The sequence below is a fragment of the Salvelinus fontinalis genome, chromosome 19, assembly GCF_029448725.1.
Source record: "Salvelinus fontinalis isolate EN_2023a chromosome 19, ASM2944872v1, whole genome shotgun sequence".
Classification (NCBI taxonomy): Eukaryota; Metazoa; Chordata; class Actinopteri; order Salmoniformes; family Salmonidae; genus Salvelinus; species Salvelinus fontinalis.
Genome location: NC_074683.1, coordinates 20,450,744 through 20,470,756, shown reverse-complemented (window position 1 = coordinate 20,470,756; position 20,013 = coordinate 20,450,744). Strand labels below are relative to the sequence as shown.

At 40.6% G+C, this 20,013-nt stretch overlaps 1 protein-coding gene across 1 annotated transcript in view; it reads left to right on the top strand.

Annotated features, from left to right (window-relative positions):
• LOC129816484 (caveolae-associated protein 2-like) overlaps positions 1–19,761 on the top strand; it is a 30,868-nt gene extending 11,107 nt beyond the window's left edge. The window contains exon 2 of the mRNA XM_055871024.1: positions 10,466–19,761. Coding sequence (XP_055726999.1) covers positions 10,466–11,332 — 867 coding nt within the window. The 3' untranslated portion in view covers positions 11,333–19,761. The remainder of the gene's footprint in view (positions 1–10,465) is intronic.
• Positions 19,762–20,013: the final 252 nt, after the last annotated feature.

Below are 20,013 nucleotides of genomic sequence, written 5' to 3'. Positions count from 1 at the left end.
ATAAAACTATAATAATAATTTGACTATCCACAATAATCGCATTGTGTGTATGTAACCGTATTCATTGTCTTACCTCAGTTAGCCACTAAATCCCTAGTTGGAAACCAACTTTTTTAAACTGTGGGCTGGCATTTTGCCTACTGAGGGAATCTCCAAATAGGGGTCCAGCCCCTTAAGGGTCCAGCCCCTTAACAATTAGAGTTTCAGCCAATGAGCGTTTATCCCCTCGCCATTTGATTGACAATATCAAGATGCACCTGAATCTTCATGGACGAGAGCCAGACCAGAACTAATGGAGTCAATGTATGGATTATGTAAACAATTGCCATTATTTTCAACATGTCAGCCGAAGAGGTAAAGTATACAGGCTATGCATAGTGTGTTTAATGAACACTGATTTACAAACTGATGTATTTTATAACATTACCTTTTGTTAGTCGAGCTAGCTAGCTAGCTAGCTATAGCCAGAACCATGTATTTTAGAAACACAAAATTCTAAATAATGATGAGTGAGAAAGTTAGAGGCATAAATATCATAGCCCCCCAAAAATGCTAACCTCCCTTGTTATTGTAATGGTGAGAGGTTATGATATTTGTGTCTAACTTTCTCACTCATAATTATTCCTGATTCATTCAGGATTATCCTTAATCATGGTAGCATCCACATGAATGTAGAAATGTTTAGAAACATTATAGTCTTATTTATAATTATTTGGTTTTCCAAGATGGCGTAGCAGCAAGACGTGTTTGCTTTTGTCCCGTTTTTGTCCTGTGGAAATATTCAGCTTTCATTTTTCTGTATACATTTCAATCTCTTTTTCCATGTTCAAATTAAATATCTTCCTGCAAACCCGCCTCACCCAACGTGGTACGGATCTGCAATTTCTTTAGACCTTATAACTGGAACCTCCGTCAGAATCTAGCCAGCTAATTAGCTACTAGCTATTTAGTCATTGTTAGCCACTACTAGCACTCTTTACCTTTAGCACAGACACCAGCCACTTTAGCCCGGATAATATCTGCCAGTCTGCACAGCGCGATATCAGCCCTGAGCATATCGGACTGCTTTTATTTTTTTTATTCTCCCCCCACTACATCACTGGATTCCTGCCGCAAGCTCTGGCCCATTACACCGGATCATCACAGCTAGCTAGCTGCTACCGAGTGGCTATTTCCCTTGTCCAGAAACAAGCACCAGTTAGCCTCGCGCTAGACCCATTCCCCCGGCTAGCAAACGAAGTACACCAACTACAATCCCTCTTACCAATTGGCCCGGACCCTTTGTCGACACGGAGCCCCTCCGATCCATCACGACTGATCTGCTGACGTATTTCGGCCGATGTGCTCTCAACCGGCCTCTGCGTCGTTGATTTCGGTGAGGACCCAGCTACTAGCTCCAGCCCGCTAACGCTCTGAGCACCGTGTCTCCCGCTCGCCTAGTGTAGTGACGACTACCGAGTGGCTCCCTGTTTTGTCCATTGCTGCTTATTGGACCCCATGATCACTCGGCTACACAGCTGATGCCTACTGGACTGTTAATTAACATGGTACTTCATTTTTTTTTTGTCTGTCGTTCCCAGCCTCGAACTCAGGTCATGTGTGTAGCTAACTGACCCCCTCTGCCTGTTCATCGCCATTTACCCGTTGTTGTTGTCTTAGCTGTTTACCCGTTGTTGTCTTAGCCCTCCCAATCAACACCCGTGATTGCTTTATGCCTCCCTCTAATGTCAATATGCCTTGTATACTGTTGTTTAGGATAGCTCTCACTGTTTTGCTCGCTCTACATGCCTCGGTTAGCTCCTTTGCCCCACCCCCCCACACATGTGGATAACTAGGTTAACTGGCACTTCCACTGTACTCGCACCCTACCTTGCCCTTGTCTGTGCATTATGCCCTGACTCTGTCCTACCACGCCCAGAAGTCTGCTCCTCTTACTCTGTTCAAAATCATAAGACTTGCTTTTAAAAATGTGTATAAATCATTTTCATATGGTATATTAAAGTTGTTATAGAAGTCTCGGTGTCTTCTGAACAAACCATATTGACGTTTGTGCAAATGTATGTATTGTTCAAAAGTACACTTTTTAAAAACATTTTTATAAAGTTCCAAGAAAACAACATTGTTTGTGAATATTATTTACATTTATACACATTTTACAGAATGTTCTTCTTGCTCAATGATGGCAACTCCTATACAGGTATCTCCAAGGCCACAGGAAAGTCATGATTGCTAATGTCCATCTACTGGGCATAAAGAGCATATACAACATTTCTTCCCCATATAGAAAAGGGTTACATGTCCCCCCCCAAAAATGCAGAGCCTTTCAAAACACTATGACATTACAAGTGGGAATTGGCACAAAGTGAGTCATGAATATAAAGCTTTGCACTGGATTTACCAACATGTAAACATGTAGAGGGGCTGGGCATCCTGAAGATGCACAACACTACAATAATAAAATAAATCAAATCATGTAGATATTCTGGAATTATATTCTGATTCTGTTCTCATACCTAGTCCTTTGCTCATGTGAATCCTCCAGTAGATTTGGCTATGAGTGTGTTAGGGGATTTGACATTAATGTGATGAATAACTTTAAAAAACATTTTTTACCCCCTTTTTCAATTATGATCTTGTCTCATCGCTGCAACTCCCCAACAAGCTCGGAAGAGGCGAAGGTCGAGTCATGCGTCCTCCGAAACATGACCCGCCAAACCACAGAGGCCAGCTGCACCAATGTGTTGGAGGAAACACCATTCAACTGATGACCGAAGTCAGTCGGCAGGCGCCCGGTGTGCCACGAGTTGTTGGAGCGCGATGAGCCAAGTAAAGCCACCCCCCCCAAACCCTCCCCTAACCCGGACGATGCTGGGCCAATTGTGCACCACCCTACAGGACTCCCGTCTGTAGAGACACCTCTAGCACTGCGATGCAGTGCCTTAGACCGCTGCGCCACTCCGGAGGCCCTAAAGAGTTTGTCTCTATCCCACCCCGGCTTCCAGACAGATCACAACACTGTCAGTTCCTACTGCTTGTTCAAGGCATACCCTTTGAGCATGAAGCACACATTTACAATTGCGTTTACACACACATTAGCCTTTTATGTTATAAAACTGGTTCCTTGATATTTTTCAAACAAAGTTGACCTTTTCACAAGAACCAATCCGATTTGTTTTACACAGAACAATTTCGATATGGTTAATGCTCCTGGAAAGCCTGAGAATCCTGTCAATGTTAATTGACCTAATCGATATTAAATGCAAATTAGTGGATGTGAGAAGTATTGCCTCAAAGCAGAGTCTTCTAACATCAACAAGCACATGGTTTGCCATGTCAATGGAGGCTTTGATAACATGAGCCTATCCATATGACGTACAGATTAGGGAATCTGAGCAGCATTGCCTCAAACTGACTCCTCTAAATGAACAGTGCTGTTCTATTGTATACCGCGGGGATGGATTGATTCATTTATTAGACCATTTTTTAAACATACATAGGAGCGTTTCAGCCAAAGAGGCCTCCACATAGAATTTAAAATATCATCAAGGATACCACAATAAAGCATGAAACTGTGAATCCGTGCAGCACTTCCTCTAAGCCGAGGCCTTTAAATGAAAAGCTTTCTTAGTCTTGATGTTGAACGCAAGAGAACAGAACACTGATGACAGATTTACCTCCACCGTCACTGGAAGCTGCACATGCTTGGCATCCGCCTGATTCCACCTGAGCTGTGAATCATGCAGTGCGTGGCTTAGATAAGGTCCTGAGTATCTGGTATCTACAGGATAATAAAACAATCAGGAGTATCTATGGTATTTCATTTGGCTTCTCGCGGTGGAGTAGAGTTTCAAGTATTTTGTTAGGGCCGGTAATGTATGATTATTTGTTTATTTTGTTTATTGCTTTGCTATGATTGATTGATTTGCTATGATTGATTATTGGTTGCTTTGTCATGAGGTCTGTCTGATATGATGCACTGTTCAGGACCACATTGCAAATAAGTGTTACATGATCATTTCATGTGTTATCGTCTGAGCACTAGACCTACACCATTTGTACAATCTTTTCCACCACAAAAGTAAATAAAATCAAAAGAGTTGTTCACACACCTTATATAGAGATCCAGGTGCATAGAATCTCAATGTTTGACAATAATAAACTCCAGCACACTGGCATTCCTGTTTGCCCCACAATGTGTTTAATGGATGTCAAAGCAATGTTTTGGTCAATAGACCTTAATTAGGCACCACATGGACGTGAACGGACTGAAACAGGGACCTGGACTCGTTTTGTTTTTTCTCGTCGCCCAGCGTTTGAAAGTATTTTAAGTTGCATGCCCTAATGTACGACCCAGGTTTTTCCCCCCACAAGAACCATGGTACATTAACATACTTGTGTTTTCTGTAACGTATTACGCTTAAAATATACATTATCCATGTGTCACAGTCACCAACTCGAAAAAAGAGAGGCCTTTAGTCTATCAAGAATAATTCGAATTTATGAAAAACGTGCTATTGGTTGACTGGTCTGACTTTTAAGGGTGACTGATTGGTGTTCTTTGCGGGGAGGGCATGCAATTGGTAGTGAGTTAGTGATGGACAGGGTGGGAGGGGCTCTTCCTGTCCTTCTGGTTGGTCCAGTCCCTACCTTTGCACTAATGACAGCCTATTGACACATGATATGGTCCTAAAAGCAATGTGTGGCATCCTTCCTCTAGCTTCCAGCATTCTTCCATGCTGTGTAAGATTCCGGAGGGCACAAAAACTCATAGTTTCACACACATGCACACAAACACACTTACTTTCCACTCTGGGTGATTTACTGAATCCTGACTTGAGATATATTCCTCAAACGTTTGAGTAAATCCACGTTTACATCAACGCATGATTTACGTAGAAGTTCATGTTATGCCGGCATGTCTTTTAAGGAGATCGTTTGTATGAAAAATATATGTTTGTGTCAACATGAAGACAAGTTAATTTTCATTTCATCTCCAGACATGTTTTTTGATTGATCTGATTTGGATTAGTTTGTTTGACCAGGGCGTTGTGTATTTGCACTGTTTTGTCAAGTGCAAGAATCCAAACTTTTTTCAGCAACAATAGAATAGAATACTATTTTAGTCTAACTGAATAGGGGCTTACTCTGTCTAAATATCCGTGGTGTGTGTGAAGGAGTGCTGTGTGTGGGAGTGCGGGTGGCGAGAAGCCCATAAGGAAGGGTTTTCGTTTTTCACAGTCAGTGGAGAGGCCCACACACGCTCGCGCACACACACACAGTTCTGTAGATTGTGAACTATAGGGTGTTGTGACTGGTACCTGTAACTGGTACTGTTGAATAACTACTGCTCTGAAATTACAAACCACCAACTGTCATTTGGGGATTTATTAAACACTTGAACCATGACATCCGTTTATGGCTGCCAAAGCAAATTTGTGCAGAGGCAAATTTATGTACTGTGAAGTTGGATTTTATATTCCAGACTCTGACATTGCTCATTATGATATTTATTGATGTCTTTCTTTACATTTTCGGGGGAATCGTGTGTATTGTATTGTTTGGCATTACTACACTTTTGGAGCTAGACTCATAAGCATTTCGCTGTACCTGTTTACGTAACAAATAACATTTTATTTGATTTAATATTTGTGTGGATTATATTCGTGATTAGATTAAATGTCTTGAGTCAATAAGTATTCAACCCATTTGTTATGGCAAGCCTAAATATGTTAATAAGTAAAAATGTGCACTCACGCTGTGTATTATTACACCAGTCATTACAAAAATACAGATGTCCTTCAAAACTCAGTTGCCGGAGAGGAAGGAAACTGCTCAGGGATTTCACCAGGCCAAAGGTGACTTTAAAACTGTTACATAGTTTAATGGCTGTGATAGGAGAAAACTGACGATGGATCAACAACATTGTAGTTACTCCAATACTAACTAAATGACAGAGTGAAAAGAAGAATGCCTGTACAAAATACAAATATTCCAAAACATGTATCCTGTTTGCAAATAAGGCACTAAAGTAAAACTGCAAAAAATAAATGGCAAAGAATTTAACTTTGTCCTGAATACAAAGTGTTATGTTTGGGGCGAATCCAGCACAACACATTGTAGCGGTATTAATTAGAGAAAGGTAAAGAAGATTTTGTTCGGGCGCCAGGCAGGTATTAACCCTGCTGAAAGAAAAATAGTAGAACAGCGAGAGTACCACTACCAGACCCACACACATCAACAGAAGAGACTGCCTAGAGTGTAGCCTGTTGACCAGATAGCCAGCGGAGAGAAAAAAGAACACACCCTATAGATCCCACATCACATCAGTCCTTCCACAATTCTTGGTAACCCCACCAAACATACCTCATATAACAATAATGGCAGAGCAAATAAACAGCAACTTCATACAATAATGAATGAACTCAGTCATCACACAGAGGATTTGCAATAGGTTGTATTTTCTTCCTGGGAAGGAGTGCAGAGGGTATGAATGGGTGGTGTTCATATACACACTAGTCCAGGTCCAATGAAACTTCAATGTACTTAGGAAATAGAGTCGGTTGCAGTGTAAAGCACTGGAACCTAGCGTGAAGAGAAAGAGAGAAAGAGAACAAGAGAGGGCTTAGCTGTGGTCTGGAGGGTGAAGGTATCCGGTCTGACTGTCCGATGGTAGATTGGGTGGTAGTTGAACGCTTCGCAACAAATGTTGCTCCTAATCCATTTGATCCATAACCATCGCGGTCCCAAATGAGAACAACCACGTCGTCGAGCGATCACACCGAGGATTGATCCAAAAAACTGTACAACCACATACGGTGAAGACAAAAAAAAACTCTGCAGCATAGCACACACAAACCAAACTGACGCGCCAACAGGAGTTCCTCTCCAATAGAGCTTAAGGAGCTCTTTTATCTCCTCCTTCCTACTGCTCATGCGCTCTTAAAGTGGCAGCGCACTTAAGTGCAGGATTTCGCCACAACATTACTGAGTACCGCTCTTCATATTTTCAAGCATGGTGGTGTCTGCATCATGTTATGGGTATGCTTGTCTAAGGATAGTTTGTGGGGATAAAAGGAAACTAACAGAGCTAAGCATAATCCTAGAGGAAAACCTGTTTTATTCTGCTTTTCAACAGACACTGTGAGACAAGTGCACCTTTCAGCAAGACACTAACCTAAAACACAAGGCCAAATATACACTGACATTGATTGTTCCAGAGTGTCCTAGTTACAATTTTGACTTAAATCTATGGCAAGACTTTAAAATGGCGGTCTAGCAATGATCAACAACCAACTTGAGAGCTTGAAGACGTTAAAAGAATCATGTGCAAATATTGTACAATCCAGGTGTGAATATCTCTTAGAAACTTACCCAGAAAGAACCACAGCTGTAATCACTGATAAAGGTGATTTTTAACATGTATTGTGAATACTTACAGTACCAGTCAAAAGTTTGGACACACCTACTTATTCAAGGGTTTCTTTGTTTTTTACTATTTTCTACATTGTAGAATAATAGTGAAGACATCAAAACTATGAAATAGCACGTATGGAAAATGTAGTAACCAAAAAGTGTTAAACAAATCAAAATATATTTTATATTTGAGATTCTTCAAAGTAGCCACCCTTTTCCTTGATGACAGCTTTGCACACTCTTAGCATTTTCTCAACCAGCTTCACCTGGAATGCTTTTCCAACAGTCTTAAAGGATTTCCCACATATGCTGAGCACTTGTTGGATGCTTTTCCTTCACGCCGCGGTCCAACTCATCCCAAACCATCTCAATTGAGTTGCGGTCGGTTGATTGTGGAGGCCAGGTTATCTGATGCAGCACTCCATCACTCTCCTTCTTGGACAAATAGCCCAACACAGCCTGGAGGTGTGTTGGGTCATTGTCCTGTTGAAAAACAAATGATAGTCGCACTAAGCGCAAACCAGATGGAATGGTGTATCGCTGTAGAATGCTGTGGTAGCCATGCTGGTAAAGTGTGCCTTGAATTCTAAATAAATCACTGTCACCAGCAAAGCAACCCCACACCATCACACCCCCTCTATGATTCACGGTGGGAACCACACATGCAGAGATCATCCATTCACCTAGTCTGTGTCTCACAAAGGCACGCCGATTGGAACCAAAAATCTCAAATTTGGACATCAGACCAAAGGACAGATTTCCACCGGTCTAATGTCCATTGCTCGTGTTTCTTGGCCCAAGCAAGTCTCTTCTTATTATTGGTGTTCTTTAGTAGTGGGGTCTTTGCAGTAATTCGACCATGAGGCCTGATTCACACAGTCTCCTCTGAACAGTTGATGTTGAGGTGTGTCGTTACTTGAACTCTGAAGCTGGTAACTCTGAACTTATCCTCTGCAGCAGAGGTAACTCTGGGTCTTCCATTCCTGTGGCGGTCCTCATGAGAGCCAGTTTCATCATAACGCTTGATGGTTTTTGCGACTGCACTTGAAGAAATGTTCAAAGTTCTTGAAAGTTTTGGCATTGACTGACCATGTCTTCAAGAAATGATGAACTGTCATTTCTCTTTGCTTTTTTGAGCTGTTCTTGCCATAATGTGGACTTGGTCTTTTACCAAATAGGGCTATCTTCTGTATACCACCCTTATCTTGTCACAACACAACTGATTGACTCAAATGCATTTAGAAGGAAATAAATTCCACATATTATTAAACTTATAACAAGGCACACCTGTTAAAAACCTCTACAGCATTGGTGGGTCCCCCGCGGGACAATTGAGCTAACATAAGCTAATGTGATTAGCATGAGGTTGTAAGTAAAAAGAACATTTCCCAAGACATAGACATATCTGATATTGGCAGAAAGCTTAAATTCTTGTTAATCTAACTGCACTGTCCAATTTACAGTAGCTATTACGGTGAAAGAATACCATGTTATTGTTTGATGAGAGTGCACAGTTATGATCTTGAAAATGTATTAATAAACCAATTAGGCACATTTAGGGGTGTCTTGATACAACATTTTTACAGAAATACAATGGTTCATTGGATCAGTCTAAAACTTTGCACATGCACTGCTGCCATCTAGTGGCCAAAATCGAAAGTACGCCTCGGCTGGAATAATACATTATGCATTTCAAAGATGGTACAAAAAAAATACAAACGAAACCCATGTTATTTTCTTTGTATTATCTTTTACCAGATCTAATGTGTTATACTTTCCTACATTAATTTAACATTTCCAAATTGAAAAAATGGGCAGACTACCTCATGAAGCTGGTTGAGAGAATGCCAAGAGTGCAAAGCTGTCATCAAGGCAAAGGGTGGCTACTTTGAAGAATCTCAAATATAAAATACATTTTGATTTGTTTAACACTTTTTTGGTTACTACATGATTCCATATGTGTTATTTGGATGTCTTCACTATTATTCTACAATGTAGAAAAGTACAAATAAAGAAAAACCCTTTTTTGACTGGTACTTTATGTAAATAAGATATTTCTGTAATTAATTTGCAATAAATTTGCAAGAGTTCTAAAACATATTTTGACTTTTTTCATTATGGGGTATTGTGTGTAGAGGGGGACAAATACATTTTGAATTCAGGCTGTAACAACAAAATATAGAATAAGTCAAGAGGTATGAATAGTTTCTGAAGGCACTGTCCTGTAGCAGTGCACATGCAAGGCTAAGATCCAACTAGCTAGTCCAACTAAGTTGTATCTGCTTTTGATATACAGTATCTAAGTACAGGTAACTGCCAAAATAAAGAAAACACCTTGAGTAAATGAGGGATACAAAGGATATGGAAAGCAGTTGCTTCCACACAGGTGTGGTTCCTGAGTTAATTAAGCAATTATCATGCTTAGGGTTTTATATATATATATATATATATATATATATATATATATATATATATATATATATATATATATATATATAGAATTCCCAGTTTTACCCATTATTTTTGCTACCATGGTTAGAAGCGAAGATATCTCAGTGACTTTGAAAGAGGGGTCTCAAAGGAGCATAAGGGGTTTAATGTGTTTGAGTGTTTGAGTCTCAGTCACAAGATCTCAATGCAATGAATACTTATGGGAGATTCGAGAGTGACGCCTGAGACAGCTTTTTCCACCATCATCAAAAAAACACCAAATTATGGAATTTCTCGTGGAAGACGGGTGTCGCATAACTCCAATAGATTTCCAGATACTTGCAGAATCTATGCCAAGGCGCATTGAAGCTGTTCCGGTGGCTCGTGGTGGCCCAATGTCCTATTAAGACACAATGTTCTGTTTCCTTTATTTTGGCAGTTATCGGTATGTTTAATTCTGATGCTTATCTGATAACCATATACAATTATAGTGTGCATGGCTTTGTGTTCATCCGCTTGATTAATAAATTAATGACCTGAGGCTTGTTTCAAGTGATCATCCCATAACTTCACATGACCACCTTCCTAATCCTAACACCGTCCTCTCCCCTCTGTTCTCCAGGAAGACAACGAGATCCCCTCCAGCATGTTCATCAAGGACTCCCCCAAGACCTGCCAGGCCAGCCAGCTTGAGGACGACGCCCCTGCGGCACCTGCCCCGTCTGTCACCGGCATAGATGCCAACCACTCTCAGGAGGAGGGTCTCCATAACATCAGCCTGTACTCCTCCGACAATGACACCGGGGGTCACCACGAGGATGATGAAGCCCTGGAGGGAGAGGCAGAGCTGGGCCTAGAAACGGCCCTGCCCTCCTTCGAGAGATCCAGAGCCGACCGGCTGAAGCGCTCCAGCCTGAAGAAGGTGGACAGCCTGAAGAAGGCCTTCTCACGCCAGAGCATCGAGAAGAAGATGACCAAGATCAGCACCAAGATCGTGCCGCCCGCGAGCCGTGAGAAGATCAAGAAAAGCTTTACACCAAACCACCCTAAGAGTCCCACCGCCAAGAGCTCTTCTTTCAAGGTGTCGCCCATGACGTTCAATGTGAAGAAGTTGCGCGGCGAAGGGGAGGCTTCGACACAGCCCGGAGGCTCGCCTAGCGGGCAAGCCCACGTGGAGATCCCTCCCCTGGGTAGCATGGATGGGGATCTACCCCTGGCGGAGGTGTACTCCCAGGAAGGGCTGGGTGTGGAGGGGGGAGAGGAGCTAGCTAGTCCTTCTACCCCTGGGAGCGTGCAGGCCGATTTGACCATCAATGGAGAAGCGGGGAGCCTTGAGTGTGACCTGACCATCGATCGTCCACTGGGACTTGCTCTCCCGGAGCATGATGACAATATGGGGGAGGAGGAAGAGGTTTATGATGAGGTAGAGGAGCAGGAAAGCCAGGTGGAGGTAAAGGCCCCCATACCTGCTGTGGAGCAAGCCTCATAATCTCACCCCTCTCATCTTTTGCTTCTGCACATTCCCTGGCCATTTTATGTTAACATACCAACACTGTAGTCATCCCTCCATCTTTCCAGCCTACCAATTTCTGAAAAATCTCAAGCTCCAGTGCTAACGATACGGAGCCCCTAAGCATCCCTGGCCCTCCAATGCCTCCAGCTCTGCATGTACGATTGATCCAGGAGATCCATGGACATATCCCAGATCAACAAGCTTCCATTTCAGAGATCCTGATTTATCAAGAGTGATCAAGATATCCTGCATCAGTTGCTCCTGCCTGGTGTGTATAGCTACCTACCCTTCTTTGGGGCTACCTTAGGACAAGAGCCAGCAAGCCAAGGGACTATAACTCACCTTCCCAACTGGAACCTGGGCTTCTGAACAGCACATCTCCAGGATGCTGAGCCAACTCTCTCTCTCTGTGTTGATCTGTCTTCGCATGGGCCTCTCTGTCTGACGGATAGTCTCTTTGTTCTCCTGCCTCGCTTGAATGCCGGTAAATATTTGGCAAAGAGGGTAAAGCCCACAGCTTGGGAAGGGTAGCCCATTGCCAGGTTGTCTGGGCATTGGTATGGGGCGGTAACTATGTTTCTAACGCAAGGTTGGTGTAAGGCTGAGGTTTGTGACATATGCATTTGACCCAGGTCTGGATATAACCACACAACCTGAGTGCAGGGTAAAAATGGAGCCATAGCTCTAAGGCAATTTCATGCCATCCCTGCCTTAGTTCATTTATTTGCCATAATATATATACTCATCAGAGCTCTCATGACAAAAACAGCTTGAAAAACACAGCTTGAAAGTGGTAAGTGGTTTTAAGGAGTGAAATATCAGTAGGCATAACGACTTATATAGAATCATGTTTGAGTACTGTCACCTGACTTTCATAAATATACTGTCAAAATGGTCATGTTGGAGTTGATTACATGTGCATTCGGTGCACCTAATGTTAGCATAGCACTCACATAAACAATGTTGACACATTCCTATATGGTTGAAACACACATGCACACAAACACTTGATTAACTAGCACACATTTACTGAGGCACCCACAAAGACAATCACACACACACTCATACACGCACGGAATTCTTCAAACTTACACAGGCTGTTGTGGGTACTTGCCATCCTGGAGTGAGGAATTCCTGTTTTGGAAGCCATGTTGGAAAAAAAACAGCATAGACCAGCATAGGCTGGTGACGAGCCTTCATTGTTTGGACACTGGTCACCAGCATTCCAGCATATGGTGGCCACCCGCAAAACCCGCATCAAGTTACGTTATGCTGGCTTTGCAAAGTGATGTCTAATTCCTAATTGAATCCAGCCTGAACGGGGATATCCAACATTTGGAATGTTTATTCACCCACGATTTGCATTCAGAATGACTGCCAGGGTTTTGCCCTCAAAACATCAAAGCAAGCTTTATTTATACACCACATTTCAGACATGGAATGCAACGCAATGTGCATTACAGGAAGAAGAAAAAAACGAATAAAAAATTATTAAAATATAGGTGAAATATTTCCTACACAACAAACATAAGATAAAAAACTAAAGAATGGCACAAACTTAACCAATGGCTGTGCTGTGTAGGCCTATGGTGGCAGTTCAGGAGGAGAGTCAAAGGCTTTTTCTAAAAATGATTTTTGATTAGGCCTAACCCAAGAATGCACTCTTGCGTGCGGACTATCCTAAAGCCTTTATTCTGTTCAGTTTGAGAAGGATATAACGTGATATATTAGAGCGCTTTGGTCCTTGATGCTTTACAGTATGCATTGTTTCGTTTCTTTGACATTCAGAGGCTGAGACACAACCTTCTATAGCCGAGGACCCCAGAAATAGACTTTGCTTGGGAAGTAATCTAATTCTCTCACTATCAATCGATTAAGCGATTCACTTTCTGTACACATTTTTTTTAAACCCAGACAACTTTTATGGAAACAAGGGCTATTTTTTCTCAGACCTGCAAATACGATGATAGATTCATGCAATGCTTTGACTATAAAGGAGATCTTTCCACCCCTACTCTCGTCCACGGTGGTCTGTGAACCCACAACCTTCTGGCCAGCAGCCCTGTGCTCTATCAAAATTCCTGCATTGCCATGTAATGCTTACAGGAAGAAGAACACTTTCTAAAAAAAATTCTAGAAGGCTCTGGTCTGTCCAAGATGTGAGGATAAATGGTATAGACATGTTCTCCGCTATCCACTTTGTTTTAATTATTATTATTTGGGGTATATGGGAGAGTCACTTTTTTTCAAGCATTCAGGGAGTGTTTAATTGAAATGTAACTGATGAAGGTAGGACTGTCCATATTAATTTCAGAAAGATCCCGTTTTCTCCATGTGACCCTTACTACAAAATAATGTTCACCAACTAAACTGGAGCAGTTTCAGTAACGGGTGAAATAAGTTCAACTAAGATATTGGGTTAGTATGTATGTTATGTATCTTTGTGTAGCATAAGATCAAATGAATTGATTAATTAAAACAATCAATGTACATGCAAAAACACAGATATTGAAACAAACTATTCTACAAAATCAAACTGCAATATAGCATCCTGGGAAATATGATAATGAGGAGCGTAGTTTAGCAGACCAGCTTGTCCAGCTAGACCATGCTGGACCAGAATATACTCCAAAGAAGAAGAAAAAAAGGTTCTTTGCCAGGGCTGAGGGTAATTTTATTTTTCATATAAAGAATTGCCTCTCCACAGTGTTTTCCTTTTATGCCATGAAATGCTACACTGTTGCAAAGTTCCTTTAACTGCATGGTACACTATAGGCTACTGATTGCAGTGAAAGGAAGGTAAACAACAAGTTACTGAATTTTTACAGCTGAATGGAGGTGTTATGGCTGTAAAAGGACAGCATGCTGCTGAATGCTGGTTACCCAAGACTATACCTCACTTGGGATTTGAACTCAAACTCTTTGTTGCTAATGACCTGAACTTCCTGCTACACCACCAGCTCTATGTGCATGACAGAGCTTGGCCACTGATTTACTGGCAAGAACACAGTTCTGCTCACTGCTAGAGGTTGCCCAGAATCAAGTCAATAATTGTATAATTATCTGACAACACCAATGTGAAAATATCAGTACTCAGGGACACTTGATGTAATATGTGCATAAATGCTTTGGGGATTTGTACTCACAAGCCTTTAGGCGGAAGTGCATTAATGTTTCAACAGTGCCACCAGGTACGTCTTTGTTACCAAGAACATGTGCATTCAGAAAGTATTCACACCCCTTGACCTTTTCTCCATTTTGTACAGCCTGAATTTGAAATGGATTACATTGTGATTTATTTTGTGACTGGCCTAACACAATGCACCATAATGTCAAAGTGGAATTAGGTTTTTCAAAGTTTTTACAAATTCATTAAAAATGGAAAGCTGAAACGTTTTAAGTCAATAAGTAATCAACCCCTTTGTTATGGCAAGACAAAATAAGTTTAGGAGTAAAGATTTGCTTAACAAGTCACATAGTATGTTCCATGGACTCACTCTGTGTTTAACATGATTTTTGAATGACTACCTCATCTCTGAAACATACCGGTGGTCTGGGGTGGCAGTTAGCCTAATGGTTAGAGCGTTGGACTTGTAACTGAAAGGTTGCAAGATCAAAACCCCAAGCTGACAAGGTACAAATCTGTCATTGTACCCCTGAACAAGGCAGTTCACTGTTCCCAGCCCATCATTGAAAATTAGAACTTGTTCTTAACTGATTTGCCAAGTTAAATAAATGTAAAATAATTTTGCATATTTGGGGGCATGGTCTAATATATGTGTTTTTGTGCCAACCATCAGTGGAGGTGTTGTACCAGTTTAAGTGGTTGATGGTTGTCAAAGGTTGAATACCTCTTTTAACATGGTCAGTTTTGCAGTTGTTGTAAGAGCATGTGACATTAAATAAGAGTGGTACTGTTAAAAATGTACTTTGTATTTGACAGTAAATTAATGGAAGTTAGTTATATGGATGTTACTGAATTTTGTGCCCGCTGAATTGGCAAACAGCTGTCAGTTATTGTAAAATTCACAGCAACTGCTAGGAACATACTGACAGTTAGGTTGCCAGTTAAGCTTCCAGTTAGTTATTGTAAAACGCACAGTAACATATTTGCAACTAGATGCCAGTAGCTCACTGTAACTTCAAGGAACTGATAACAAGAACGCTTATGACATTAGGTGACAACTAATATGTAGTTTTTGGCATGAGAACACTTGGGACCCAGCCTCACCTGGCATCAACATCTTGGTTGGCAGCAAACTGACCTTCCTAGCACACCATCAGGTCAGTGAGTGTGACAGAAATCAGCCAAAGTAAGTTTCTGTGAATTCTACAAATACTACTTGCAGCAAGCTGACAGTAAGTTTTTGACATTTAAACATGAACTTCCCAGTGATCACCTTCCATTAACTTACAGGAAAATGCACAGTAACTTTTAATTAAACAGCTCTTGATTGTCACAAGCTCTTACAAAAAATTGTACCACTGGCCATAGACAAATCAGTTGCTCTAACTTAATCAACTTAACAATAAAACCCCTTAAACTGGTTCAACCCTTCCACTAACGGTTGGCACAAATGTAACATATTTTAGACCATGCCCCGAAATATGCTAATGAGCCCACCCCACCACATTGCCCCATCTATATTTCAAAGTTCCATGAAAGGTAAACAACAATTTAACAATAACACCAATAAACTGTAAAACAAAATATATACTGTATTTTTACTGCAACTCAGTAGCTGGTAACTTACTATCAAATAACAGGTCATTTTTAACAGTCTATGCCATAAGCACATCTGAAGTATCCTATAAGTATAACTGTAAAACATGTCATTGCTTCTACCTTCTAACCAGAGGGTTCTTCATGAGGGGATTCTAAACGTAACTCAAAATGGTTCCCCTACCTACAGGAACAAATCAAACCCTTTCACATTACACCCAAAACAGTTCCCCCATAGGGACAAATTACAATGCCTAGTGGTTCTAATCTTTTAACACTGTCACACCTAGTGCTGTTATGGTGACCATATTACCACCACATGGCCGCATTAAAACTCCACGTGACCGAGTCACGGTAATCTCTTATGGTAGTACCCAACTTGCTAATGTCTGTCCATCAAGTCACTAATGGCCTGTTACTATTGTCCCGCTAACCACTCTGACATCAATTAAAATCCAATCGAAAATCACATCAAACACTGATCATCAAAACAGTATCATGCATTTAGAACTCACCTCACTGTGATTAATCTGTCTGAAGAAAGATGTTCAACAGGTTTAAACTGAATGGAAAACATGGTCATTGTGGATGTTGTTTCAAAGCCTAAAAACGAAATGTACAGCACGTTCTAAGGTGATGATTAATTCAAAACATCCATATGCATATTAGAGCGTATGCAAAGGCTTGGCCTAAATATGAGCCCAAGCCCGAAAAAAAACACTGAGTTAAAATAATGATTGTGTCATTATAGAATACATAGCCTACCGCACATTAAGCACGGCAGAAATACATAAATATGTACATAATTGGTCTAGCCGATACCCCGAAATGAAACATATTCTAGTAATTGCTTTTGAGTGTGGACTGTATTATGCATACTGTATTATGCATACTGGATGGCCTGGTTACCTCATGCTACGCTCCAAACTTTCTAAACATGAGTCGGGGAGAGAACATATAGGCCTAGGCGATACTGTTGGTTCATTGATAGTGCAGGGTGGCTTACAGAGTTACAGTGCCTTCAGAAAATATTCACACCCCTTGACTTTTTTGTTTGTCTGAATTTAAAATAGAGTCAAATTTGATTTTTTGGGGGACTGGCCTACAGACAATAGCCAATACTGTCAAGGTGGAATTATGTTTAGACATTTTGACTAATGAATAAAAAATGTAAAGCTGTAATGTCTTGAGTCAATAAGTATTCAACCCCTCTGTTATGGCAATCCTAAATACGTTCAGGAGTAAAAATTTGCTTCAGTAACATAAGTTGCATGGACTGACTCTGTGTGCAATAATAGTGTTTAAGATGATTTTTGAATGACTACCTCATCTCTGTACCCCACACATACAGATAATTGTAAGGTCTCTCAGTCCAGCAGTGAATTTCAAACAGATTCAGCCACAAAGACCGAGGTTTTCCTTACCAAGAAGACAGTGAATATTTGAGTGGCCGAGATAGTTTTGACTTAAATCTGCTTGAAAGTTTATGGAAAGATCTGAAAATGGTTGCCTAGCAATGATCAACAACCAATTTGACATAGCTTGAAGAATTTTGAAAATAATAATTCGCCAAATGTTGCGCAATTCAGGTGTGCAAAGCTCTTGGAGACATACCCAGAAAGACTCACAGCTGTAATCGCTGATTCTAACATGCATTGCCTCAGGGGTTGAAGACTTATTTAATCAAGATACTGTATATATATATACATACATAAATGGTATAAAAAAATATTTCTTCTACAAATGTAAAAATGTTTCTTCTATGTTGCCATTAGAGTATTTTGTGAAGATCGGTGGCAAAAAAATTACAATTAAATCCTTTTGAATCCCACTTTGTAACAACAAAATGTGGAGAAAGTCAAGGGGTGTGAATACTTTCTGCAGGCACAGTAGCCAATAATTTGTGACATTTTGAAAGACATTTTCTTCATATCATGTTTCTTCAGAGCTGTCTAAAAAAAAATGGATTTATTGTGATGGTGCATATTAAAATAATTGATTAGACTTTAAATGTAGATGTTCCAAAGACGAGCACCAGCAACTTGTATGAGTGGAGGCCCGGAGATGCTAAACATGGTTGTTACTTAACCATGTGACCGGCAGTCTTTCGCATTACAATAACCGGCTGACAAAATTTCATGACCACCACAACCATAGTCACATGAACAGATCCAGTATTATGGCAGGAAATTCAGGTTGCTGGCAACTGAGAGGTTGTGAGTTCAAATCGCAAGTGAGGTTGACACCAAAGTAATCATAATTTTACTGGTCTGCAAAACCACAACCATCAGTATCATATTTCCCAGCATTGCAGTTAGATTTTAAGAATATTTGTTTTCAATATCTGTGTTGTTGCATGTACATTGATTGGTTAAGTAATACATTCATTTATGTTTTGCTACACAAAGATAAATAACTAAACTAATCCAATCTGTTAGTTGGACTTATTGCACCAGTGACAGAAATGGTTGTTTGAGTTTAGTCTAATTTTGTTTATCTTTCTGACACTGGCAGTCAATCTGAATCCACTCTGGCTGGATTCCAATAGGAATTAAACATCACTTAGCAAGTCAGCAAAATGTAACTTCTTGCTGGTCAGCAGAGCGCACATGCATGGCCTTTCATTTTTTACCACAAGCAACACACAAGCAAGTGTAAAATATCATGACATTGCAACCAGGGCCAACATTTGTCACATTTTCAAGACAGAAATATGTCCCGGGTTCACATCCCAGGTAAACACATGAAATACCACTTTTGATCCTGAAGTTGAACCCTACATTTCCCCAGTATATCTCCAACCTATTTGTTGTCATGTAAAAACTATGCAAGGGAAGTGCTGTTGGTCATTACGGAGGTCTGGTAAACAGAGAAAGAATCCAATGCCTGTAACGAAAATTCAAATTTTCTCAGCACCGCTTTAGCGGGAAAACGCGGCAAGAAAGCCTTCCTATAAATATTCCATGGTGTTTCATTGGCTGATGAAAAGTGTTTGAACTTTGAACAATGGAACCTATGGAGGAGGAAGAAGGCATATGTCTTAGATGACTATATTGATTATATTTACACATTATATAATGAAATTATTCTATCTGTAATACAGTATCTATGGTATGTGCTCGTCCACGTATGGATGGTGTTTCCTCTTATAGATATCACAGTACTGGAAAAAGTGCCAAACTTTAAATATGTGTAGAGATTACGATTCAAATGTGACTGATTTTCAGGTGTTTCTTGTTTTTTTTTAAAACATACACAATTTTAAAAAATGTCAGCGCTTTTCAATAAGCTTCATAGTGCTTTACATTGCATGGGAGTAACGCACTCCACCTGCCACCATTGTGTACAGTAGCACACCAACCTGGGTGACAGCATCCATTTTATGCCAGAAAAGCTCACCACACATTGGCTCTCACAGTGAAAGAGGTGAATGTCACAGGTATCAAGTCCCCATACATGGAGTACTAGTATTGTTATTGTAACATGTTGGTTTTAGATTATACTTTATTTAGTCAGATAATTTCACCCAGTTGTAATCCCTCAAGCCAAATCAGTTCTTTCTCCGTGGCAGAACACTCTTAGCAACATTTTCTGTAACGGATTTTCTTCCTATAGACACTACTTGTAATTGATATGCTCGAGTTCAGCATCACAATACATAAATAAAGATTTGTAACAACTGCTGAAGTCTACCTGTGCTTCTTCAATTGCCACACCAAGTCATGTATTACTGACAGTGGAGGCCCCTCAGAGGGGGAAGGGGAGGAACATCCTCCTCAGTAAAATTTCATAAAAATGTAAATAGTGAAACATTAAAAAAGTCTTTAGATAATTGATTAAAATACACTGTTTTGCAATGGTCTACAGTAACTTCAACAGTACTGTCTGGGGTAGCACCGTGGTGTAGTCGGAGTACAGCTAGTCCTCCTCTGAC